We start from the raw sequence: 26,221 nt of genomic DNA on the forward strand, positions 1-26,221 counted from the left end.
TTACAGTACTGATAAAAAAAAAGTTTACATGAAATATATACAAGTTTATTTTATATTTTGTATACAACGTAACCTTGCATTGCAGAAGATAGCTCAAAAAGTAGTCTTACAATCCAATGTATAACACTTATTACAAAGAATCAGTATGAAAACATTAAGTAATTTCCTCAAATGAATATTTCCTCAGTACAATGATTATGTTAGTAGCATTTACATAGCCCAAGACTTGGATGGCGTGACTGTCTAGTTTTATTCATTTGGTTTACTGATGAGTAATAGTTATAATTTCTCTGGAACTAAGTAAATTGACTATATAATTAAAATACCATATATTAGACTCGATTAATTGATTTTCTGTGTAAATCAAGAGGAGAAAATTTGAAGCAAAAGTATTAGAAGTGTAAGTGATACATATATTCTTTGATGAAGGGTTTTATTCCCAATATGACCTGACATAGTAACACTTCTCTAAGGATACAATGCTTTTAGGAGAGTGATCATAATACCAACTGACAGTATGAATTTTGGACAGATTAGATAAGTATTGCCATTCCTCTTTAGCCGAAAAAAAAAAAATGGTTATCTTTTTTCATTTAGATTACAGTTAATAATGGGTTAGGAAGTCCTTGTTTATGAATAGGTTAAGAACACTTAAAGGTACACTATTAACACTTAATAGATTTAAGGTCCTATTTCTGTTTCTATTTAATCTTCTTAAAGTTAGATATACTTTGATTAAAACCATTAGCAACCAAAGGTAAATGAAAATATGTTTGAATCTCAATGTGTAAATATTGATTTTATGTGACTTATATTTTATATTGGTAATATTATCAACACATGAGGTCTTAATAAGATATTATGTCATTTTAGTAAAGTTATAAATAGTCTTAATTAATTTGCTAATTGAGTTTATCTGGTAATTCAAACCAGTGGTGTTATATACATATGGAACATGCTTGATTTACATCAGGGATGTCAAAATCTTAGGCATGGAGCTTCTTGCTATATTCCCCAGATAGACCAGAGAAACCTTTTTTAGAGGTAATTGGATTAAATGAATCTTTGTGGGGAAAAAAACAGAAGTAGTGCAAGAAAAAGAGAAGAGTTATCAGCACAAAATCTGAGTTTGAGACTACCAGTCTATAAAATGCATTATGTCCAAAAGATTTAAACAAGTTTACATGATGACAAAACAGCCCCCCCCCAAAAAAAAAAGAAAAGAAAAAGGAAAGAAAACAAAATGAACTGTAGTAGGTAGAGAACAATCAGAAAAACTCTACTCTCCATTGACTTCTTACATACCAGGGATATAAATGAAGAGTCGCAGCCTGAACAATCTCAAATATTCTGGGTAGTTTTTTTCTTTTTTTGCCATCTTGATAACCTTTGGCTGTCTAGTTAGTCATCTCTGGCCACATTTTAATAGCATCCCCATCTTTGTTATCTATCACCCTGTTGATATTCTTCACAGATAGGCTTCTTCAAATCATCACCCAGGATGCTATTCTAATTATGGGAGAGCAAACAAGCTGAGGTTTCTTAACCCAGTTGAACAATGACTCGGCCTGAGGAACTAAACACATTTTAAGAAGAAAAGCCCATTTCATGGTGAGGGACAGATTGATGTTCTGACTGTCCATTTATTGATTGAAATCTGAATAGGAACATTAAGGGATGTCTCAGTTCCTCTCTCTCTTGAAGGAAGATTGTCTGCTGTCCTTTACAAAGCATCGTGGATTTCGTGATCCATAGTAGACTGAGTGTGAGAAGAACTGGGTGTTTCTGAAGCATAAACTTGAGAAAAACTACAGTATTTGCAGAACCTTAAAGGCCTCCTGCAGGTTTTGAAGAGTTGCTTGATGTATTTTCGGAATTTTTCCCCTAGGAAGAAGTAGATGATTGGATTGAGGCAGCAATGAACAAAAGCCAGAGCTTCAGTGACCTGGAGTGCATAGTCGAGCTCCATGCTAAAGGTGCAGTCCTGGAAAATTTCCAATTCTACCAGACTCTCTAAGAAGAGCACAATATTGTATGGGATCCAGAACACTAGGAACACAATCATGACTGCAAAGATCATTTTTACTGCCTTATTCTTTTTGTCATTTTTGCAGCGGTGCAGAGTCTTGATGATCTTGGTATAACAGAAGAGCATGATTCCAAGAGGAATCAAAAGCCCCAAGATGTTGATTTCTAGAGAGCTCAGAACCTTCCATGTGGTTGAATTCCCAGGGTACTTCTCTTTGCAGTAGGTATTGTTATTCTCCGTGTAAGATGTGCTGAATAGCAAGACTGGAAGTGAGGCAAATATGGCTACCGACCATATAACTAGACTTGTAATAACCCCATAAGTCAGAGTCCTGGCTCTCAAGGCAAAAATAGCATGCACTATAGCCAGGTACCTGTCTACACTCATGAGCATGATGAAGAATATACCGCTATAAAACCCAACCAGATATACGTAGGAAATGATTTTGCAAAAGGCTGTTCCAAAAACCCATTGGTCAGCGACATAGTAGACCCAGAAAGGGAGGGAAAAAACAAAGAGCAGGTCAGAGATGGCGAGGTTGAACAGGTACACATCAGTCATGGATTTAAGCCGCTTGTATTTGAGGAGGACCAGAACCACCATGAGGTTGCCCAGCAGACCAAACAGGAACACCAGAGAATATAATGGTGGCAGGAAGAGTTTTCCAAAGTCCCTCACTCCCCCTTTGCTGCAAGGACTGGGGAGGTCAAAGTTGTAGTAGCTGCTATAGTCCAAAGTGGTTTCCATTATCTCTGAGGTAGACCCAACTAGAAGAAGGGGAAGAAGAGAAGAATGTATTTTTATCAGTGACATCAACGAAGGCTACTCTAAATTTAAAAAAAAAAAATGCTTCATGAGAGGCAGCATGGTGTAGTGAATAGAAGATCTACCTGAAAGTAAAAAAGACCCGGGATTGAAACCTGTCTCTCATACTCTGTGTGACCACGGCCAAGTCACATAATCTCTCCATGCCCCATATGACTCCTTATGACTTTCTACTGTAGGACAGTGACAATATGTATCAGTGAAAAGAGATTACACATCAGGAATTGCTCACAATGGACCATTCCCCCAATACTCTTTCATGTTCATCCTCATGAACATTATCATTAGACATTTTACAAACTGGAAATTTGAATCTCCCTCGTGGTTTAAGCCAGTATATTGCAGCATAAACTAAATTGCAGGCTGGCAAAATGTCTACATTTCCTATGAATTATTACTTCTCCCAATAGCAACTCAGATTTTGGTGGCTTAGAGTTTGGGAACTGAGAAAAAGAGGGGAAATAAGGGGGGAAAGAGAAGTTGCCTTAAAAAAAATTAGGCAAGTCTTAAACAATAAGGACTTTTGGTAGTGAAAGTTTTGAGGATAAGTCGAAAGTTGTTACTTTGATCAGTACTTTAAGGATATAATTTCATGGTGGTAGGGGACATTCTTTCAACCAATGCAGACTGCAATCTCTCAGTGACCTGGTCTTTAAGACCATCTTGAAACACAGACCTAAGCATGTTACCTCCCCTAGTCAATAAATTCTAGTGTCTCCCTATTACCTCCAGGATCAAATGTAAAATTCTCTGGCTTTAAAAGCCCTTAATAATCTGGTCCCTTCCTACCTTTCCAGCCTTCTGATTCTTTACTCCCTTCCATTTATTCTAGGAACCAGTGACTCTGGCTACCTTGCTCACATTCCTCTCTTATCTCCCCACTGTGTCCCTTTTCATCACCTCTCCATCCCACCTGGAATGCTCTCCTTCTCCACCTTTTTACTTCCTTGGATTTCTTTAGGTCTTAGTTAATATCTTACCTTTGCAAGATGTCTTCCCTGGTTTTTCCCTTGATCTGCTAGTACATTCTCCCAGACACTCTTTTCAATTTATCATATATATCTTGTTTGTAATTGGTTATTTGTATGCTGGTAAATTCCTTGCTTTTTTTTTTTTTTTTTTATCTCTAGTACTTAAGATAGTACCTGTCATTGAATAAGCCTTGAGTAAAAGCTTGTAGATTTGATTTTTAGATCATGATTGTAACTAATCCCAAAATTCATCCCTCTGCCACCATCCTGAAGATGAGTCTCAGATTTGCCACAGAAAGCCAGTTGAGAAAGCATGATTTTAGGGCATTTTGTGCCTCAGAACAGATTGATCTAGCAAAGGCTATTCAAGTTCTATACCATCCCTGTTGGTGAGAAGGGCTGAAAAAAATTCAAAATCCTCCAGCTAAAGGTGTTCTTGACAGAACAATGAAGTCATGTTGAATTATGCAAATTCACAACTCATTTGGATTCTCAGTTCTTAGATATACTTCCCCCTTGCAAGTCGATTTCCCTCCTCTCATCTCTGTTTGTAGGTGTTTATATATGGAAAGTTGTGTTGTAGTGGCTCACACTAGTGTGGACACACCCAGGAGAACCTCCATATCACCATGAGGCAGCACAGAAGAGCTTTAGTGGAGAGAAGAGCTACAATTAATTAGATGATTTTTTTCCCCCAAAAGTGTAGTTCTGATGATATCACCTCATCTGCTCAATGATCCCCAATGGCTCCCTAGTATCTCCAGCATTAAATATCAATTTTTTTGTTTGGTATTAAAAGTTCTTGATAATCTGGGTCCTTCTTACCTTTCTAGTTTTCTCCAACTTTACTCTCCTCCTTGAATTTTATGGGTGCAGAGGATGGGTGCAGCAGATAGAATGCCAGGCTGGAGTTAGGAAGCCTCCTCTTTGTGAGTTCGACTCTGGTCTTAAACACTTACTACTTGTGTGACCCTGGACAAGCTACATAACTCCGGCTGTTTTCTAATCTGTAAAATGAGCTGGAGAAGGAAATGGCAAACTACTTCAATCTCTGCCCAGACCAAACGAGGTCATGAAGAGTCAGAGCCAACCGAAAAACAACTCAACAACGAAGAATAAATTCTATAATACAGATAGCCAGGCTTACCTGCAGTTTCTCCAAAGTAAGACTCCATCCCTTATCTCCTTACTGTTACCTTAGTTGTCTTCCACACCCAGAGTATTCTAACTCCGATTTCTGTCTTTTAGTTTAATTGATTTCCTTTGATTCTCAATTCAAATCCCACTTACTCTACTTCCCTTTTCTCTTGCCTTTTGCCTACTAGTAACTTCTATTGGGGAACCCCATCTACTTCAGATACAACTTAAAACTGCACTCAAAATTGGGATACACCCAGAATGACCTTGTTTTCATGTAGTTAGTTGCTATTGTTATGTTGTATAGGAAGAGACTTTTTGCCTTTCTTTGTATCACTTAGCACTTAGCATTATGCCTAGAACATAATAAGCAGAAATAAATACTAGATGACTTAGTTCAGTTTGAAATAGTCCAATGGCAAGGAGGACAATAGGGTTATAGCTTTAGGGCCAGACGGAGCTTTGGAGGCTCTCTTTCATTTTATAGATGGAGAAACTGAGGCCCCCCAGATTTTAAGAACTTGTCTAGCTTTACCCAGATAGTAAGTGGCAGATCCAAGATCAGAACCCAGATGTTTTTACTTTAAATCTCACACATTTAAACTTGTTTTTAACTATTCCAAATAATGCCTTTGGAAGCAAGTGAGCTAAACTCAAAGAGATTGTCAATGTGAAGGAGATTGGACAGCACAAGAGTGGGAATCCAGCTGAAGGAATGATTTTAGTATTCAGTATTTTGAAATTTTGGGGAGCACTCCCAGTGAAGTACATAAACATATACATGTATATACACAAACACACACGTTTGTGTGTATACATGTATATGTATACACAGAGAGGCAGAAAGGAAGTCAGATTTATAGATACTAAGAGATGGAACAAATCTTGTTGCCTTCTAAACCAACCCTGAACTGAATCATGATTTCTTTCTTCAGCCTTTCTGATAAGTGGTTAGCTAGCTTTCACTTGAAGACCTGCAAAACTAGGCAGGGGAGCTTACTAGAATAAGGTGGTTTGGCAAGTTAAAGTTCTCACCACCCTGGATGCTTCTTAGCCATGTTTAACACCAGTCATCAAGTTGGCAAAGGTAAAAAGAGAAATCTATTGACAGGCTTTTTGCTAGACTGATTAGTCTGCAGGGGGTGGGATCTTCATCTGCTGGGGAGGGGGAGGCCTTGAAAGAGGAGAGGAAGCAGAGAGAGCAGAAAATGAATACTTCTTTCTTAACTTGATGATCAAAAGGTGTACCTGTCTTCCTGGAAGAAAATATAAATGGAGTTTTTGTAAACCGAGTTATCTACATTTTGAGAATGCTTTTTTTTCCTCCCAGGAACTCTTTTGGAGTCTACATTCCCACTACTGTTCATAAGGATACTGAAGGAAACTCCTTCCTCCCCACTATTGCCCTGCATTTCTAGACCTCCCTATTTCTCTTTCTCTCTATGGAGCAAGAAAGCTTCCCAAAGTTCCATGTTCTCAATTAGCTTAGAGGCAAGCATGTGACATGTTGTTATTGTTATTGAGCCATTTTTCATTCATGTCTGACTTTTTGTGACCTCATTTAGGATTTTTTTGGCAAAGATACTAGAGTAATTTGCCATTTCCTTCTCCAGTTCATTTTATAGATGAGGCAAACAAGGTTAAATGACTTGCCCAGAGTCACCCAGCTAGTAAGTATCTGAGACCAGATTTGAACTCATTAGGAACATCTTCTAATTCCAAAGCCAGGGCTCTATTCACTGTGTCACCCAATGTTCAGTATGTGACAGAATGTTAGATATGATAATGTGATAGATTGTTGTGATAGACAATGTGATAGAATGTTAGAATGAAATTAGGAAGACTTGAGTTGATGTCTTCTCTCAGACATTAGTTGAGTGATTCTGGAAAGTCAGTTAACCTCTCTCTGCCTCTGTGTAAAATGGAGTAAAAATAGCCCTTACCTCATAGGATTGTTGTAAGGATCAAATGAAACACTATACAATAAGTTATTTACAAATTTAAAGTCCAATAAAAATATTCATTGTGATCATTATTATTATTAGCCAAATTCATTTGTTATACTTTCCTGCAATTTCCTATTCAAGAGTTTCTACTGACATCAAAATACATCATACTGTTTTTAAAATGCAATTTGATGCAGTTTCAACCTGAAGAAAGTTAAGCTTTGTATTTAACTTTTCAAATTATGTCTCATTCTCTCTGCTGCTTTGTTCAATCTTGTGTTTGTTCATTGGCTTGTTTGATGTTTGAGCATTTGTTCCTAAAAAGACAAAGCTCACTGAGAAGTAACATATATATGACAGATGCAAAGCACGTCAAGGTTTGCAAAATGCTCGGTTGGTACAGGTGTTCCCATCTTCAACAAGACCTCCTTTAGCACCTAGACCCCCTTTATCACCTAGACCCAACCTTCTCAGTGTGTTTGTATAAGGGAATACATGATATTATATGTACTTTCAGGCCATTTAAATTGTTTGCTAATGTTTGCAAATTTAATTGTTTGGCCAATGACTGGATTCTGGTATCATACAGCAGGTAGTGCTCACCCCCATAATACTTCACTTGCCCTACAGAGAATTTAGATGAAGTCATAGATTTATATCTGGAAGGGACTTTCAAGCTCATTCATCTAATCATCCTCATCTTGGAGATAAAGAAACTGGGCCATCAAAGTTGAATGATTTACCTAGTCACACGTTGCAAGTGACAGAGCTGGGATTCAATCACGGGTCATGGAAGGGACCCCAAAGGTCATCAAGTCCTACCTTTCGCTTCTGTCTTAGAGATGTGGAAAATGAGGCACAGAAAAATTAGCCGGCTTGACCAGAGCCACATAGTTAATACATGTCTGAGGCTAGAGTCAAATCCAGGTTTTCCTGATAATGAGTTCAGTGCTCTAGCCACCATATCATGCTGCCTTTGAGTTCAGAGCCAGCCCTTTCCCCCCAGCCCCATGCTGCCTCAAAGACGCTGTAAATGAACAATAGTTGTGACCAGTCAGAGAATGATCCAAGCATTGTAAGTCAAGCTGAAGAAGAAATTACCCAAATGAAATGGTTTGGTAGCCGTATATTTCAGATTAGGTCAAAGAACAAAAGCTCGATAAGTCAACAAGGGAGCAGCAGCAGCAAAGAAACTTTGGGAATTGGAAATGGATAGGTTGACTGTAAGTATAAAGAGGGGCTGAACGACACTGTCAGTGAGAAAGATCACAGTTATTATTGAGTAAATGCATGCATGAGTGCTGTGGGTGGAACTAGCTACATGTGTGCAAATGTGTGCTTGCATTTATACAGAATGGATAATAGGGTCCTGGTGCAAGCAGATAAGTACTAAGGATACGTGTATCTCCTGTGGTGAGTCCAGAATAGACTTATGAAGTCTGGCTTGTGCCTGGGTGTGTCTATGGTGACCCATAGAAGGTCCCCGTGCATACAATGCATCCATAAAGCTTGCACCCTATTCTAACTGAATGGGTCCATGAAAGGTGCGGCAGATGTGTATGTGCACCCAATCATTAAAAAGAAAGGAAAAACACTCACTTGGCACCTACCTTGTCCTTCTGACTGTGGCTCCAAGGACGAGGCTTGCTTCAGGTTTCCTAGTCTGTGCTAAAGTTGCTCAGAAAGTTGGGTGCTAAATATGACTGGATGTCTTTGAAGAAGGCATGGCGTGCTTCCTGTGATGAGCCAGTCACCTTAGTCAAAAGTCTTTTATCAGGAGAGAGATCTAGGCTTAGACAAAATTGGCTTTTTCTTTCTTCGTCAGTGAGCAAACCTACCTCAAGCAAGTGGGAGGAAGCTCCTTAGAGTCAATTTTATCAAACTGGGGTCCATGCTGTACAAGGATGCTGTAGAGAACAAGGATGTTCTTTTGACTCCATATGGTTTTTCCCCTATTCTATTTTTAAAATTAAATTTCATTTTAATTTTATTCTATCTCCCTGTATTCCCTTGTAACATATGCATAATCAAGAAAAATAAATTCCCTCATTGATTTTACCCAGAAATATGCGACTCATTTTGCATATTTATAGATAACGAATATAAAGCTAAGAGGTTCATTGAGTTGCCAGGGGTCACCTACTTCAAGGATGTTTGAGGCAAGATTTCAAACAAGGTCTCTCCTGACTTCAAAGTCAGGGTTTTAGCCACCGCCACTTAGCTGCCTCTTGAAGGGCGGGTGCAGAGACTGAGGTCCCCCATCTGGCTGGAAGGGCTTCGGTCCGTTTGCATGGAAGGGCATGGGTAAGCACAGATGCCCAAAGGATGTTCTCATGTTCCAAGGCAGTGAATCGGGGGCAGGTTTCATCATTAGTCCTTTGAAACCATGGTTGATCGATTAGAGTACTTCAATTTATTAAAGCTATTTGTCTTTACAGTGCTGTTATTTATAAATAGATCTTTGGTTCTGCTCCTGACACAGCATCAGTTCAGACAAATGGTCCCAGATTTCTCTGAAACTGTTCATCATTTCTTATACTATCCCATAGCTTAGTATTCTATTATATTCATATAGGAAAATTGTTTAGCCATCATCCAATTGATGGACACTGCCTTAGTTTATGAGAGTGAATCATATCAATTTTTTCCCCCTGAGGCCACTGGGGTTAAGTAACTTTCCCAAGGTCACACAGTCAGGAAGTGGTAAGTGTCTGAGTCAGATTTGAACTCGGGTCCTCCTAACTTCAGAGCTGGTGCTCCATCCACTGAGCCACCCAGCTGCCCTGAATCTTGCCAAATTTAAGTTCCTTTTGGATAGACATGCTCCAGAGAGGGCTGTCATCCTTTATACTGCTTATCTGTTGAATTCTAGACAATGGCAGATTAAATTTCCAGAATACGGAGTAGGAGGCTCCTCATATACATAAAGCTTGTTGCCATATGTTCAGAGAAAGACAATATGAACGGCAACCAGATTTTATTATTTAGGAAAGATCATTTATTGTCTTAATAAAGTCAAGAGTATGAAATCCTTCTGGTAGTGGGACATCAAAAATTTAAAGACGGCTGCCCCCTGGTGGGCCCTTGTCTAAATACAACATCTCAATGATCAGCTCTCTTGAAATCCCAGGTTCATAGGGTTTTAGAGCTAGAAGGATTTTGGAAGTTAGCCTTGGAAGTTAGCTCTTATATGAGAGCGTCCTTTGGGCATCCGTGCTGCCCCCATGCGAATGGACCGAAGCCCTTCCAGCCAGATGGGGGACCTCAGTCTCTGCACCCGCTCTTCAAGAGGCAGCTAAGTGGCGTTGGCTAGAACCCTGACTTTGAAGTCAGGAGAGACCTTGTCTGAAATCTTGCCTCAGACATCCTTGAGTTAAGTGACCCCTGGCAACTCAATGAACCTCTTAGCCTTACATTCGTTATCTATAAAATGGGGATAACACCTACCTTACAGGGATTTCTTAAAGACTAACTTAGATAACATGTTCATTCAGTTCTTCCAACAGACACATATTAATGGCAAATATGTGCTAAAAGTTGGGGATACAAAAAGAAGCAAGAGCTCAAGGACCTTATAGTCTAATGGAGGAGGCAACATGTAAACAAATATATATAAAGCAAACTGCATACAGGATAAAAAGGAAATAATAATAGGGAGGTAGTGGAATTAAGAGGGTTCGGGAAAGGCTTCCTGTAGGAGGTGGGGTTTTTGATGAAACTTGCAGGCAGTCATGGAGCTCAGTAGATGGAGTGTAGTAGGAAAGAAAGTATTCCGAGTCTGGGGAACAGCCCGACAGAGTGCCAGGAGCTGAGAGATGGAGGATCTTGTTTGCGTAATAGCCAGGAAATTGGTGAAACTGAATTAAAAAGTATGTTTTGAGGAGTAAGGTGTAAGAAGACTGGAAATGTAGAAAGGGGCTAGGTTATATGTAAAGTGCTCTGCAAATGTTAAAATGCTAACAAATGCTTTTGTAAGTTTGAATAAAATAATTTTACCCATACACATGCATATGTGTATATACAAGATATATATGTATATATATATATATATATATGCAAATATATACATACAACCCTCATGTCTGGAATGATCTCCCTCCTCATCTCTGTCTCTTCCTCTCTTTAAATTCTTTCATTTTAAGACTTCACCTCTGTCCTCCCAGCTGCTGGTGCCTTCTTCTCTGAAATTTCCTTCCATTTAGTCAGTATATATTTTGTGTATCCCTCATTATTACCATGCTGTCTTCTACAGTAGAGTGTGAACCCAAGTGCTGAGCACATTGTGAGCAGTTAACAGACACTTGTTGATTGACTACCTACCTGACTCTGGGCAAATCACATCATCTCTATGGGACCTGGTTTCCTTAACTTTAAAATTAGCTAAATGACCTTTAAGTTCCTTTCAAGTTCTAAGGCTGATTCTCTGATCTCTAAGGTTCTTCCCAGATCTAATATTCTATTATTTTGTGATTTATACACAATGCATATTTTTAAAAATTTTTTAAAAATTTAAAATTTTTAATTAATTATTTTTAATTTAAAAATTTTTATTTAATTAAATTTATTATTAATTAAAAATTTTTAAATTTTAATTAATTAATTATTAATTAAAATAAAATGAATTAAAATTTTATTTTTAATTGTCTGCATCAACCAAGCAGTGCTATTTGCTGAACATGCACTATGAATGTGGTACTATGCCAATTACTTTGAGAGCTTCAGAAATGAGACCCATGTCTTCAAAGTGCTGCTAGTATAATTGTGGAGATGGGGCAAATATAGAAGAATAATCCCTCTTGGGAGGGGAATTGGCTGAACCTGTTATTTCATTGGCATAAGGAGCTGCCCAGTGAGGAACCTCCCTCTATCAATGTGAATGTTCAGCATCTTACAGTCTTTGAGGGATGGTTGAGGCACTCAGAGGTTGAGGGATTTGCCAAGAATGACACAGCTGGCATAAGTCAAATACAGGACTTGGATCTGGGTTGTCCTGATAGTAAGTCTGCTTCTCATTATTAATAATTTGCTAAAATTTACAAAGTATTTTTTACAAATATTAACTCATTTGATTCTCATACCAATTCTATAAGGTAAGTGCTATTACTGTGCCATTTTTACAGATGAGGAAACCGATCCTGAGGGAGGTTAAATGAAGTGCTTAAGTATCTGAAGCTAGATTTGAATTCATATCTTCCTGACTCTATCTAGCTTCTTAGACCCATAGCTGGTTCTCATTTGGGAGATTCAAGCAATGTCCAGGAGCTGTCCACTCCTGAAATTAGGGATAAGTTAGGATAGAAGACCTGCCTTTTTTTGACACTTGTTTTCTTTGGATTCCAGTTTGATCTCAGAACATGCTTTCTGTTTGCCCTGTACATCTTGTAGCAACCTAATCTATTCTTCTGGCGCCCTGGACATGTCTATCAATTTAATCCTTATTTGTTTATATTTAGTGTTCATTACTCTAGCAAACAGAACCTTCTGCTTCATCCATGCATTTCTTTCTTGCAGCTGGCTAGTCTAATCATATCTTGGACTACATGATGGAAATCTCTTGGTCACCTAGCTAGGACTGGTAATGTGAATGGTCCAGTGGCCTTTTGTGTTTTGTTTTTTGTTTTTTGTTTTTTTTAGAATAGTCTAATTTGTATTTTGTGCTACAAAATGAATGGATCTTTGTTTCCATAGTTTGGGGTTAATGGCCATTAATACATTTGTTTTTCCTTTCTACTGATGGGAATACAGTAATCGCTGTAGTATTGCTGTTTTATATGGTTATAAGGGGGGCTTTTCATTAGAAAGGTATTTTCCTGAAGTGGGTAAAGCTATGCAAATGTCTCAAAATCATGGATCCCAAAAAATTCTTCTTTGGAATGGGTGAGCAGGGCCAAATCTCTTTGAAAGAGGAAATTGGGAATTCAGAATTTGAAAAAAACAACACACACACCTAGTATTGGAATCTATTTTTTTTTTTAGATTAGTGAAAGAATTCAGAATTCTGCACTCTGGAGGGATGCATGTCAACACCATTACTGGGAAGCAAGATAGATGTTAGACCTAGAATTTCCACAATCGAAAAAGAATGTTCCATTTACATATGATGAGATAAAGGGGTCCTAGAGGACAGTCTTTCTTAATATCAGTAATTCAGTATTTTTGTAACTTTTCATAAGATGGTCTTTTACAATTTTTAACTTAGACTTGTAATTGTGAGTAAAGTGGAAGTTCAATTCAACTTGGGTCTGCTAAGGGGAGAAGGTCATCGGCATGAACAAGACATGAACTGATGGTGGAGGAAGTGAAAGTGGAGAAGAGGAACTGTTCTCCAAGAAGGGTTTTTTTTTTTTTTTTGAAGTGGAGGGGAAATAATCAGGTTAGCATTATTAAGGCTATAGAATAGAAATAAAGAAAAATGGGTTAGGAAGGATTTGGGATTTTAGCCTCTTTTCCTTTGCTGCTTGGAGATGACAGCTATGTCCTCACAAAATCTCTTTTCAGTTGACTTGTAAACAACCATCACAGAGATGTTTTTTTTTTTAAGACCTGAATGAATACTTCTCTTTTTTTCCCTCTGTATAAGAAGGCACCTAGCTGACCAGACTTACTTTGGCAATTCTATTCTTGCAAAAACATATGGTAGTCTGGTTTCCTTATCCTTTTGTCTGGTATTTTCTTCTTCCCCTTAAAATTTTCACATATAGTCCGCTGAGTAATTTTAAGAATTTTAATTATAGTTTTTATGTTCAAGAAAAATGATAGCCAGCATATCAATAGGAGGGCCAGGGAAAGGAAGATAAAAATAGGCAAAGACCCCCATCCATCTCTAATAGTCTATAATTTAAATGAAGTCTTTCTCAAAGCATGATGTAGAAAGCATTGACTGGAATGGCCATTAACTTCATACTAATTTTCTGTGTGATCTTGGAAAAACTACTTTAATTTCTCTGGGTCTCAGCCCCTCCTCCATTTGTAAATTAAAAGGATTAGAAGAGATGAATGTATTGAACCAATAAAAGGCAGTTTATTCTACCTACTATATTCTAGGGACTGTATCTCAAGTGGAATACAAAGACAAAATGCAAGTCAGGCATGAGTTGAATGTGAAGGGATAATATCTAAAAAAAAAATTGAGGGGTAAGAGAGAAATATACTTGGAGAAAGGGAAAGGGAGAGGTAGAATGGGGTAAATTATATCACATAAAAGAGGCAATAAAAAAAAACTTTTACAGTGGAGGGGAAGGGGGGAAGATGAGGGAAAGTGAGTGAATCTTACTGTCATCAGACTTGGCTCAAATAGAGAATAACATAGATTTCTGTATTCAAATAAGTGTCTAACTTATCCTACAAGAAAGTAGGAGGGGAAGGGCATATGTGAAGTGGGTAAGAGAAAGAAGGGAAGAGTGAGAGAGGGGAGTAGTCAGAAGTAAAACCCTTTTGAGGGGGGGCAGGGTGAAAAGAGTGAGAAAATAGAATAAATGAAAGAAATAAAGTTACCAATAATAATTGTGAAAAAAACTGAAGCAAGTTTCTATGATAAAGGCCTCCTTTTTCAAACATACAGACAACAGAGTCAAATTTACAAAAATAAGACCTGTTCCCCAACTGATAAATGATCAAAAATTAGGAACGGTTTTTAGATGAAGTAATCAAAGCTATCTATAGCGGTATGAAAAAAATACTCTAACTTATCATCATTCAGAGAAATCTAAATTCTGAGGTACTATCTCATGCTTATTAGATTGCCCAATCTAATAGGACAGAAAAGGAAAATGACAAATATTGAAGAGCATGTGGGAAAATGAGACATTAATCCATTCTTGGTGGAATTGTGAACTGATCCAACCATTCTGGAGAGCAATTTGGAACTACGCTCAAAGGGCCATCAAAATGTGCATACCTTTTGATCCAGCAGTATCTCCACTAGGCTTGTATCCCGAAGGGATCTTAAAGGAGGGAAAGGGACCCACATGTGCAAAAATGTTTCTGGCAGTGCTTTTCGTAGTGGCAAGGAACTAGAAACTGAGTGGATGCCCTTCAGTTGGAGAATGGCTGAATAAGTTATGGTATTTGATTGTTTTAGAATATTATTGCTCTATAAGAAATAATCAGGATGATTTCAGAGAGGTCCAGAGAGACATGAACTGAGGCTGAGTGAAATGAGTGGAACCAGGAGATCATTGTACATGGCAACAAGATTATATGATGATCAATTCTTTTATTATAGCTTTTTATTGACAAAACATGTGCATGGGTAATTTTTCAACACTGACCCTTGCAAAAACTTCTGTTCCAACTTTTTCCCTCCTTCTCTCTACCTCCTCCCCTAGATGGCAGGCAGTCCCATACATGTTAAATATGTTAAAGTATATGTTAAATACAATATATGTAGACATACTTATACAGTTATTTTGCTGCATAAGAAAAATTGGATTTAGAAAGAAGATAAAAATAACCTGTGAAGAAAAACAAAAATGCAAGCAAACAACAACAGAAAGAGTGGAAATGCTATATTGTGATCCACACTCATTTCCCAGTGTTCTTTCGCTGGGTGTAGCTGGTTCTCTTCAATACTGAATAGTTGGAACTGAGTTGGATTCTCTCATTGCTGAAGATGGCCAGGTCCATCAGAATTGATCATTGTATAGTCTTCTTGTCGCCATGTATAATGATCTCCTGGTTCTGCTCATTTCACTTAACATCAGTTCATGTAAGTTACATGAATTGATGTAAGTCTCTCCTTTTTTGAAATCATCCTGTTAGTCATTTCTTACAGAACAATAATATTCCATAACATACATAATATCATAACTTATTCAATTGTTCTTCAACAGATAAGCATCCACTCAGTTTCCAGTTTCTTGCCACTACAAAAAGGGCTGCCACAAACATTTTTGCACATATGGATCTCTTTCCCTCTTTTAGGATCTCTTTGGGATATAAGCCCAGTAGTAACACTGCTGGATCAAAGGATATGCACAGTTTGAGAACTTTTTGAGCATAGTTCCAAATTGCTCTCCAGAATGGCTGGATTTATTCACAACTTGACCAATAATGCATCAGGGTCCCAGTTTTCCCACATCCCCTCCAACATTTGTCATTATCTTTTTTTGTCATCTTAGCCCATCTGAGAGGTATGTAGTGTATATGATGATCAATTCTGATGGATGTGTCTCTCTCCAACAATAAAATGATTCATGCCAGTTTCAATGATCTTGTGATGAAGAGAGCTATCTACATTCAGAGACAGGGGACTGTGGGAACTGAGTGTAGATCACAACATAGCATTTTCACTCTTTTTGTTGGTATTTGCTTGCATTTTGTTTTCTTTCTCATTTTTTCCTTTTTGATCTAATTTTTCTTGTGCAAAAGACAATTGTATAAATATGTATGTATATATTGGATTTAACATTTTTTTAAACTGTATTTACCATATATTGGATTACTTGCCATTTAGGGGAGGGAGTGGGGGGAAGGAGGGGAAATTGGAACACAAGATTTTGCAGAAGTTAATGTTGAAAAATTATCCTTGCATATGTTTTGAAAATAAAAAGCTTTACTTAAAAAAAACAAAACAATGCATATCCTTCAACCTAGCAATATCAGTACTAACTCTGTATCTCAAAAGAGATAAAAAACAAAAAGGGAAAGGATCTGCATATATAAAAATATTTATAGCAGTTCTTTTATGGGGACAAAGAATTGGAAACTGAGGGAATACCTGTCAACTGGGAAATGACTGAACAAATTGTATTATGTAGTTGTTATGATGAAATACTATTGTACTATAAAAATGATGAGCAGGATGCTCTCAGGAAACCCTGGAAAGACTTCCATGAGCTGGTGCAAAGTGAAATGTACTATGTAGAAAGTAACTGTAGTATTGTAATATGATCAACTGATTTATCTATTCTCAGCAATACAGTGAGCTAAGACAACTTTGAAGGACACATGTTTGAAAATGCTATCCATCCCCAGAGAAAGAACTGATGGTATTGGAATTCAAATTGAAGCATACTTTTAAAATTTTCTCTATTTTTCTTGAAGCAGTCTTTTTTTGGTCTGTTTTCTTTCACAACATGACTATTATGGAAATATTTTGCAATTTATAACCTATATCGAATTGCTTGCCTTCTCAGTGAAGGAGGTTGGGGAGGCGGAAGGGTGAGAATCTGAAACTCATTGTTTAAAAATTAATGTTTAAAATTGTTTTAACATATAAATGGGGAAAAATAAAATAGTAAATAAAAACACAATAAAAAGATGATTTCATGTGAGACTACAAATCTATTATGTACAACATGGTATTACTTTTAAAATGTAAAATTTCCCCTTTTTTCCCCTCCTCCTCCCCTGCCTTAGAGAGGGCTACCATTAGACACAAATTGATAAATATGCAAAATTAGTCCATACATGCTCCTTTTTATCAGTTCTTTATCTGGATGCAGATAAATATCTTTTTTCATATATCTGTTTTAGCTAACTTGGGTATTTGTAACAGTCAAAATTAGTTATTCATTCAAAGTCATTCTTAAAACAATATTGCTTAAAACAACATTGTATACAATGTTCTCATGGTTATGCTCATTTAACTCTTGGTTATTTCATTCATCTCTTTCCATGTTTTCCTAAAATCAGTGAGCTCATCTTTTCTTATAGCACAATAGTATTCCATCACAATCATATACCACATCTTATTCAATCATTCCTTAATTGATTCCCTTGCAATTTCTAGTTCTTTGCCACTATAAGTTCTAAAAAAGGAATGAATGCCCTTTCTGTCAATTCTTTAAACCCCTTTGGTAATCCTTAAGCATCTTTTGAAACTTAAGGGAGATAATTGAGATACAGTGAAAACAACTCTGGACTGGCTGATCTACTAATAAGATGTAGTGCTTGGTTTAGTTCATTTCCCCACTCTAGGCTTTAGTTTTCTCATTTATAAAATGGGCATTGATCTGGATGATCTCTCAGATTCCTTCCATTTCTAACATAGGATGCAGTATGATGCAAGGGAAAGAGTATTGAACTTTGAGTAATGAGACATGAGTTCAAATTTTGATTCTACCACTTGCTATTTTTTTGAGCTTGGACAACTTAGCCTTTCTGGACGTCCATTGTCTCATCCATTAAAAGGGGAGATTGGTTTAGATTGTATCTATGGTCTTTTTTAGATCTAGCTATATATAATTCTATTGCTCTATGATTTTTTTTGAAGTCACTAAGCCATTTGTCAAGGAGGCTGATAGAATCCCCACTTCCTCTGGAGTTATATGGTTGACTTGCCTATCCTTCTTGTTACATGATTGTAATGATCTTTTTATTTTCTTTTAGTGAAAACCAGCCCAAACTAAAGTAGACTCAAAGAACTTACTCTATGAGTACTTAAGGGCAAATATCAAGATACTTAAGTGGACCCACAGATAATTAAATGGAATCTTTTCTTGGGGTGTGTGTGTGCATGAGAGAAAAAGAGAGAGAGAGAGAGAGAGAGAGAGAGAGGGGGGGGGGAAAGAGGAGGGGAAAGAGAGGGGGAAAGGTGGGGGAAGAGGGAAGGATAAGGAGGGAAGGAAGAAGAGGAGGGAGGGAGAGAGAGAGAGACAGATAGAAGACAGAAGAGAGAAACACAGAGAGACAAACACACAGAGACAGAGAGAGAAGGAGAAGCAGAGAGAGGGAAAGAAAGAAGTGGAGAAAATGTATATAAGGGCTCTCTCACAAGAGAAGATACAAGAAGGGAAAAGAGGAGCTGCAACTGACTTGGAGGAAGTTGGAAAGAGAGACCGTCCTCATGTGGTTTTACCAAAAGATATGACTCTGGGAGTCATATTATGATGGTCATATATTCACAGAAGAGGTAGAAGAGAAAAGAGAATAAAGCATAAACCCCCATCCCTCTCTAATAGTCTATAATTCAAATCAAGCTTTTCTCAAAGTATGATGTAGAAAACATTGGCTGGACTAGTGGCCAACAAATCTAGGTTCTTGTCCTAATTTTACACTAATTTTCTATGTGACCTTGGAAATTTACTCTGGGTCTCCGTTTCTTTGTCTGTAAAATGAAGGGATTAGAAGAAATGACTGCCTTAATGCATATAATCAATCAAAGAGCATTTCTTTTACACAAGTACCTACCATATGCTATATTGTACTTGGGTACAAAGACAAAAAGTAAAATGCTTCTTTTCCTTGAGAAATTTATAATCCACACAAAGGATCATAGAAGTCGAGAGCCAAGGAGAAAGGAATAATGCTGGGGTGTCTTTTCTGTTCTCTGCCTGTGGCTGCTGCTTTTTGTTCCCATGAACAAGTCTGGTTTAGAGACTGCTAAGATTATCTGTGGTGAGGCCAGGAAATCTAGAAATCCCCATTCTCTCCCAGTCCCCACCACAGAGGGGGTCTAATCCTGAAAGACTTCCTCTCTTTAGTTTAAGGTATTGAATCTTTGGTTAAAATAAAAATTCCACTAGGGGGCATCACTTTAAGCTGTTTTCAGTTATTTCCTCCTCAAAAATATGCATACAAAAGCATATTTTAGTATGGGGTTGGTTGAGAGAATATGAATGTGATAAAGTCCAAGATCAAGAGGAAAGGAAAAGGCTAGAATCAGTCAATTGGAAGCAAGATGAAATTCAGTCTCCTTTGGTTTTCTACCTCAAAGCTTTAAAGGATTACTTTTCTCAAGACTGGGAGTGTAAGGGGCAGCTAGATAGGGCAGTGGATAGAGCACTGGCCCTAAAATCAGGAGCTCTTGAGTTAAAATGTGACCTCAGATGCTTAATACTTCCTAGCTTCCTAGCAAATCACTTAACCCCAATTTTCTTAGTTTAAAAAAAAAAAAAAAGACTATGAGTGAGGTAAATTTCAAGAGTTAATTTAAGTGGACCTACAGATAATTAAATCGGACCAGATTTTTTCTTGGGGAGAAAGAAACAGACAGGGAGACCCAGACACAGGGTCGGGGGGCGGGGCGAGAGGGAAGGAGAAGGAAGGAGGGAGCCTTGAAGAGTACAGAAGGGGAGGCAAGTGGGAGCTTCACTAAACTTGGGATTGAAATGAAGAAGAGAGGAGTTCTGAGAAATCGAGGAATTGAGAAAGTAGAAATAGAACTGATCTTAGGAGAGAGGAATCAGGAATAAATCATTGACAATCTAGTGCTTCTAATGTGTCTGAGTTCATTCAATTCAAGAAATCTTTTTAGCTTGTCTGCTATGTGCTTTGTACTATGTGCTAGGATACAGAGACATAATAGTCCCCATCTTCAAGGAGCTGATACCATGACTGCCAAGGAAGTAGTCATGACAAGTATTACATGTCTATGATAAAAAGCAACTTCATAAGGAGAGAGAACCAGCAACTAAGGGGAGCAGGGAAGACTTAACAGGGGTGCAACTGAGCTGAGTCTTAAAGAAAGATGGGGATTCTGAAAGACTATAGTGAGGAGCTAGTGCATTCCAGGCGTGGTCATGTTTTATATGAAGACATTAAAATAATGAGATGAAATGCTGAAATCTGATTGGTTGGAATATAGAATAGGTAAAGATAAACACTATGTAAGAAATCAGGAAAAGCAAAGTTGAAACCAGATTGTGAAAGACCTTGAATATTGGGCAAAGGAGTTTGAATTTTGCCTTATGCTTACTTGGGAGCCATTAAAGAGGTTTTGAGCATGGGAGTAAAGTAGGTAAACCCTGTTTCTTAGAAGGATTCTTTTGGCATCAATGTGGGTAGAAATGTGCTAGGAACTCTGCAGACTGGAAGGATAAAGGAGGCAACAGTTCTTGCTCTCAAGGAGCTGGGGAGACAACTTATTTACTCAGAAAAAATGAAATTTAATGTGTTGGTCATTAGACAACTTTTGCTCCAGAATGGCATCACTGGCTGGACCTGCAACTGACTTGGAGGAAGTTGGAAAGAGAGACTGTCCTCGTGTGGTTTTACCAAAAAAGCCCAGACTTGCAGGAAGCTGATGCCAGCAAATTGTATGAACTCTTTGTGGAAGTAGGACCCTTGCTGTCATCCACATGGCAGAGCCTTCCATCCATGCCTTCTTGAATCTTAGACTGCCCCGATTCTGGCTTTTGTTGTGGTTGTTGTTCAATAGTCTGACTCTTTGTGATTCCAATTTAGGATTTTTTTGGCAAAGATAAAGGTTTGTGATTTTCTTCTCCAGCTCATTTTTATAGATGACAAAACTGAGATTTACTCAGGATTAAGTGACTTAGCCAGGATTATATAGCTAATAATCATCTGAGGCTGGATTTGAACTCAGGAAGATGAGCCTTCCCGACCAGGCCTGGTGATGGGTCCACTCTGGTACCACCTTGCCATCCTGATCCAGACACCAACTCCTTATTCTGACCCAGAGCAACTTGTCTTTAAACAGCATCTTCTCCATGGAGCCCTCAGGGTTTCCTCAGCTACTACCCAATGTGACATTGGATAATTTTGATGTTTTGCATATTCTCAATATACTTGTATGTATATATGTCATCTTCTTCAAAAGAATGTAAGTCTTTGAGAACAGAAATTATTTCATTTTTGTCTTCTCCTCCTCATTACAGTGCTGTATTGTAGTAATTCCGAGTTTTAAAAAAAAAGTTTCTGTCTCTGGCATCTCTCCTCTCAGCACTTTGCACCAACACTACTGACACTGACATTTGTAGGATAAACCAGTGTGTCTTGACTGATTCCAGCGTATACCTTCCTTTCCCCTATTCTGCACCAATGCCCCCCCACCCTGCATCCCAAGAGGGGATTTTCTGACTGAGACCTTTCTTTATTTCCTGATCTGGAAGGCTTTAACCTCTTTTCATGGGCGCCTCTTAAGTACTGTCCATAAGAGGTCCCACTCTTGACTCCACTAAAGGCAATGGATGGGAGGAACAGACTTCTACATGATATAGTGCTTAATGAAAGGAATAAATTATAAGAACTTTAATAGATGAGGTTAAATCATTTGGAGCTGGTTTGTTTGTAGGAGGTGAGTCCTGAATTGAATCTGAAATCAAATCAAATTTTCGAATGGCAGAGACAAAAGGTCAGGGTGAGATATTTTTCTAGCCTAAGACAACTTAGGAGGTCATCAAGGAGAGGTCTGGACCCTGGGGAGGGGGCTAGTTTGAAATGCCTGCAGTGGCTACAGCAGCAGTGGGCTTTGAAGGTGCCAGCTTTGGGAGCTCTCGGCCCAGAAATGGTAAGGCGGTCAAAGAACTAGTCAAAAAGAGATTACAGGGGGCCCATTACTGTCACTGGGTGCAGTTAGTGCAACTAGCACTGCTTGCTCATTCACAGTTCTTGGTTATAGTCCCAAGGTACAGAGAAGTATTAGTGTTTGCAGCTGTAGGGAGAGCAGGGACCCTTCCTGGGCCAAAACCAGAACAGTGATGAGGAGAGTAGTGATCATATACCTCTCAGGCTAGACAACATTAGAAGCACTGAAGACTCCCAGAACTAACTCTGAAAACAGCAGCATGAAAAATCTTGAAACTTGACACAGTGCAGCCATACCCCTGAGGGAGCAGAGCCCAACTTTAACATAAATCTCAAAGTCAAGAATTAAGCTAGAAAAATAAGCAAACAACAATAAAAAGAAAAGAACTTGACAATGAAGTAATATCACATTTTACAGCAGGTTTCTTTGATAAAGGCTTCATTAACAACTATACAGCAAACTGAATCAAATTTAAAAAAATAAGTCATTCCTCAATTATCAAATGGTCAAAGGATCTGAACAGACAGTATTCAGATGAAGAAATCAGTTATTTATCATCATATGAAAGAAGCTCTAAATCATTATTGATGAAAAAAGTACAAATTAAAACAACTCTGAGATACTACTTTCAGAACTATCAGAAATGATAAATGCTAGAAGGGGTGAGGGGAAATGGGTACACTAATGAACTGCTGGTAAAGTTGTGATCAACCATTCTGGAGAACAATTTGGAACTGTAAAACTGTGCATACTCTTTGACCCAGCAACATCACTACTAGGTCTGTATCCCAAAGAAGTCAAAGAAAAAAGAAAAAGAACCTATATGTACAAAAATATTGATAGTAGCTCTTTCTGTGGTGGCAAAGAATTGGAAATTGAGATTGTGTCCAACAATTGAGGAATTAGCTGAATGAGATGCGATATAAAATTGTGATATAGTATTATTGTGCTGTAGGAAATTCTGAGGTGGATGGTTTCAGGGGAAAAAAAACACAAGGCAACACATATTAACTAATGCAAAGTGAAGGAAATAGAACTAGAACATCACTATAGTAATAGCAATGTTTCCTCTATAAAAGACTTGGCTTCTCTGATTAATACAATCCAAGACAATTCCAAAGGATTCATGATGAAAAAAATGCTATCCATCTCCAGAGATAGAACTAATGAACTCTGAGTGCAAGCTGAAGTATAATTTTCTCATTTTCTTCCTCTCTCCCTCTTTCTCTCTCCTCTAGCCCCTCTCTCTGTCTCTATTTCTCCCTCTTTCCCTCCCTCTTTCTCTTCCTTCCCTCTCTCTTTCTTTTCCTTCCTTCCTTCCACATGGTTAATATGGAAATATATTTTGCATTCATAATTGATATCATTGCTTTCTTTCTCAGTGGGTGAGGATTAGGTGTGAGGGAAGGAGATAATTTGGAAATCAGAATGAAAAAAAATGTAATAATAAACAATAATTTTTTAAATGCACAAATAAAATAGAGATAATCAGAGGGAAGAAACTAGAAATTGGGGAATTTAGAAAAAGATTTCATGTTGAAGATGAAATTTTAGCTGGAACTTGAAAGAAACAAGGGAAAGTGGTACATAGAGGTGAGGAAGAAACGAATTCCAGGCAGAGATAGAGCACAGCCAGTGAAAATGGCCACTGTCAGGAGATGGAGCTTTAAATGTAAGGAACAGCAAAGCAGCAATTACCACTGGATTGCAGAGGATCTGGGAGGGTGTAAAAATTAAGAAAACTGAGTAATCAGAGAGAAAGAAGTTTAACCTATGACCTTGATATTGATGAAGATTTTAGGGATATGGACTTGAGAAAATGAACTGAGGAGCTAAAAACATTAATGTATGCAATAAGTGCATAATGGATTGAGTGCTACTTTCAGGTAGAAAGACGTGAGTTCAAATCCAGCCTCCTAGTAGCTGCATGGTACTAGGCAAGTCACTTAAGCTGGAAAAATGAAGATATTGGATTTGATGAATGATCAGTCCTAACTTTAAGTCCTAAATTATCCTGTGAAGATAGAAATATATGTGTGCATATACACATGTTATATATGCACACATCCAAATGCATATATAATTAACACCCATATATGAATATGTGTATGTGCATATACATACTGATTTCCATAAAATATTTCCAGGTTACATATATACACATATGTGCATATTTGTCTATAACACATTTATCAGTATATATGTATGTGTATGCATTTTATATATACACATGTGAGCATACACACACATCTATGCTATATATATGCACACACATTATATACATATATATGCATGTGGAAGTTCATTAATATGATATAACATTATAGGATATGACATACATATATGCACACATGTATGTATATAGATGATACACATCTGTGTTTAGATATAAATGTGCCCGTATTGTACATAATATACATAATATAATAATATATACATAATATAAAGTATTGGGGAGGGTGTATCCTTGATATTTCTTTGAAAGATGTACTTCCTGCCCAACACTGCAGTTATACCAACTATGTGGGTGCTTCTGCCTTCTGCTGAAAGGTGAGAAAAACACCCTGACTTGTGGGACTCCCTGCTACTTCCAGCTTGGTCTCACGTTGGTTGTCACTAGTGTGTAATCTTGGGGAGCTATATGAGCTTTTAAAATAAAAATGTGATGTTATAAGCAAAATAAAGAAACTCAGAAACTGCTCAGGGACTTTGGGGATGGCGTGACAAATAACCAGGTAATGGACGTAGATCTCAAAGTGAATTTGATGAATTAGAGAAGTTGTGGGTGCCGACATAAATTGTGAAAGAGGTAAATGCCAGACAATGGTGGTAGAATATTTGTAATGTAAGTCTCTGGTACAAAGTAAAGGACTGATGAGAAATAAGAAAAGTGGAGAAGGAACTGGAGGGTCAACGTCTGTGTAACACATTGATTAGTAATTTTGATCAGACGTCGACGTTAGGAATATTGTATTTTAGCCTTGGAGATAGAAATGTTTAGTATATGTAGCTTTGCTCATGTCTTTCTTACAAGATCCAGTTTAGTTTTGGGTGGGATCATGGAGAAATGGGAGGCTTTTTCAAGAATCATACAGTGTCACTTTGAAGGCTCTCATCGCCCCTCAGCTTTGCCCAAGTAGTAACCTCACTGGTCTTTATGCTTCCACTGTCGTCCCTGTCCCAATCCATCCTTCATATAGCTGTCAAACTAATCTTTCTAAGGTACACTCGCCCTTCTCAAAACTTTGAGTAGCTCCCTATTCCATTCAGGATAAAATACAAATACAGTAGCCTGACATTTGGGCAACTAGGTGGCACAGTGGATAGAGTGCCAGGCTTGATGACAGAAGACTTAAGCTCAAATCCAACATTAGACAATGGTGTGAACTTGGGTAAGTCATTTAATCCTATTTACTTCAGTTTCCTTGTCTGTAAAATGAGCTGGAGAAGGAAGTGACAAACCATTGCAGTATCTCTGCCAAGAAAATCTCAAATAGTCGTAAAAAGTTGAACATGATTGAAAGAACTGAACAACATCAGCAACTAAGCCAAACATTTAAGACCTTTCCCAAAATGGATTCAACTTACCTTTTTGGCCCAATCTCATATTAGTCCCCTTTACCACAAATATTTATTGACTGAATGGCTGACAGACGAGATGCATTTTAACAGCTGTTCTCCAAGCCTAATTGTTAAGGACCAGGCCTAGGTGAAGGGGCAGGTCAATTCTTCTAGAGTCTCCACAGCTGTGAATCATAACATCTGAAGGAGCTGCAGGGCAGCCTTTACTGACACAGGTGTTGCTTGTGGACTGGAAATGAAATATATTGGAGGCAGAGGGAAGAGGAGAGAGGTCAGAGAATGCAACTGCCTCTCAGTCTCCTTGTATCATTATCATCCTCTCACATGAAGAGATCCATTCTGCTGGTCTGAGTTGGATCCTCAGCAGCCACTGGCAGGTGGCTTCCGTATCACAACTAATCCATTGTTTCCAACCTCTATATATTTGTAAAGACATTCCTCCAGGCCTGAAATGTCCTTCCTCCTCAGCTCCACTATGTAACCTTATTATATTCCTTCAAGGACAGGCTTAATTTTCACC

The 26,221-nt window shown here is 37.9% G+C and overlaps 1 protein-coding gene across 4 annotated transcripts; it reads right to left on the reverse strand.

Annotated features, from left to right (window-relative positions):
- CCR4 (C-C motif chemokine receptor 4) lies at positions 1–25,812 on the reverse strand. 4 transcript variants are annotated; one of them, XM_012551308.3, is made up of 3 exons: positions 25,708–25,812; positions 8,519–8,815; positions 1–2,796 (listed from the first exon to the last, which is right to left on the reverse strand). In XM_012551308.3, exon 3 carries the CDS (start codon positions 2,774–2,776, stop codon positions 1,724–1,726), a length of 1,053 nt encoding a protein of 350 aa, XP_012406762.1. In that variant the 5' UTR covers positions 2,777–2,796; positions 8,519–8,815; positions 25,708–25,812; the 3' UTR covers positions 1–1,723. The 4 variants fall into 4 exon arrangements, with proteins under 4 accessions (XP_012406762.1, XP_012406760.1, XP_003772000.1 ...); XM_012551306.3 differs by having other exon boundaries at positions 8,508–8,815; XM_003771952.4 differs by lacking the exons at positions 8,519–8,815; positions 25,708–25,812 and adding an exon at positions 4,973–5,115.
- Between the last annotated feature and the right edge of the window lie 409 nt (positions 25,813–26,221).

This window comes from Sarcophilus harrisii, chromosome 5, assembly GCF_902635505.1.
Source record: "Sarcophilus harrisii chromosome 5, mSarHar1.11, whole genome shotgun sequence".
Taxonomy (NCBI): domain Eukaryota; kingdom Metazoa; phylum Chordata; class Mammalia; order Dasyuromorphia; family Dasyuridae; genus Sarcophilus; species Sarcophilus harrisii.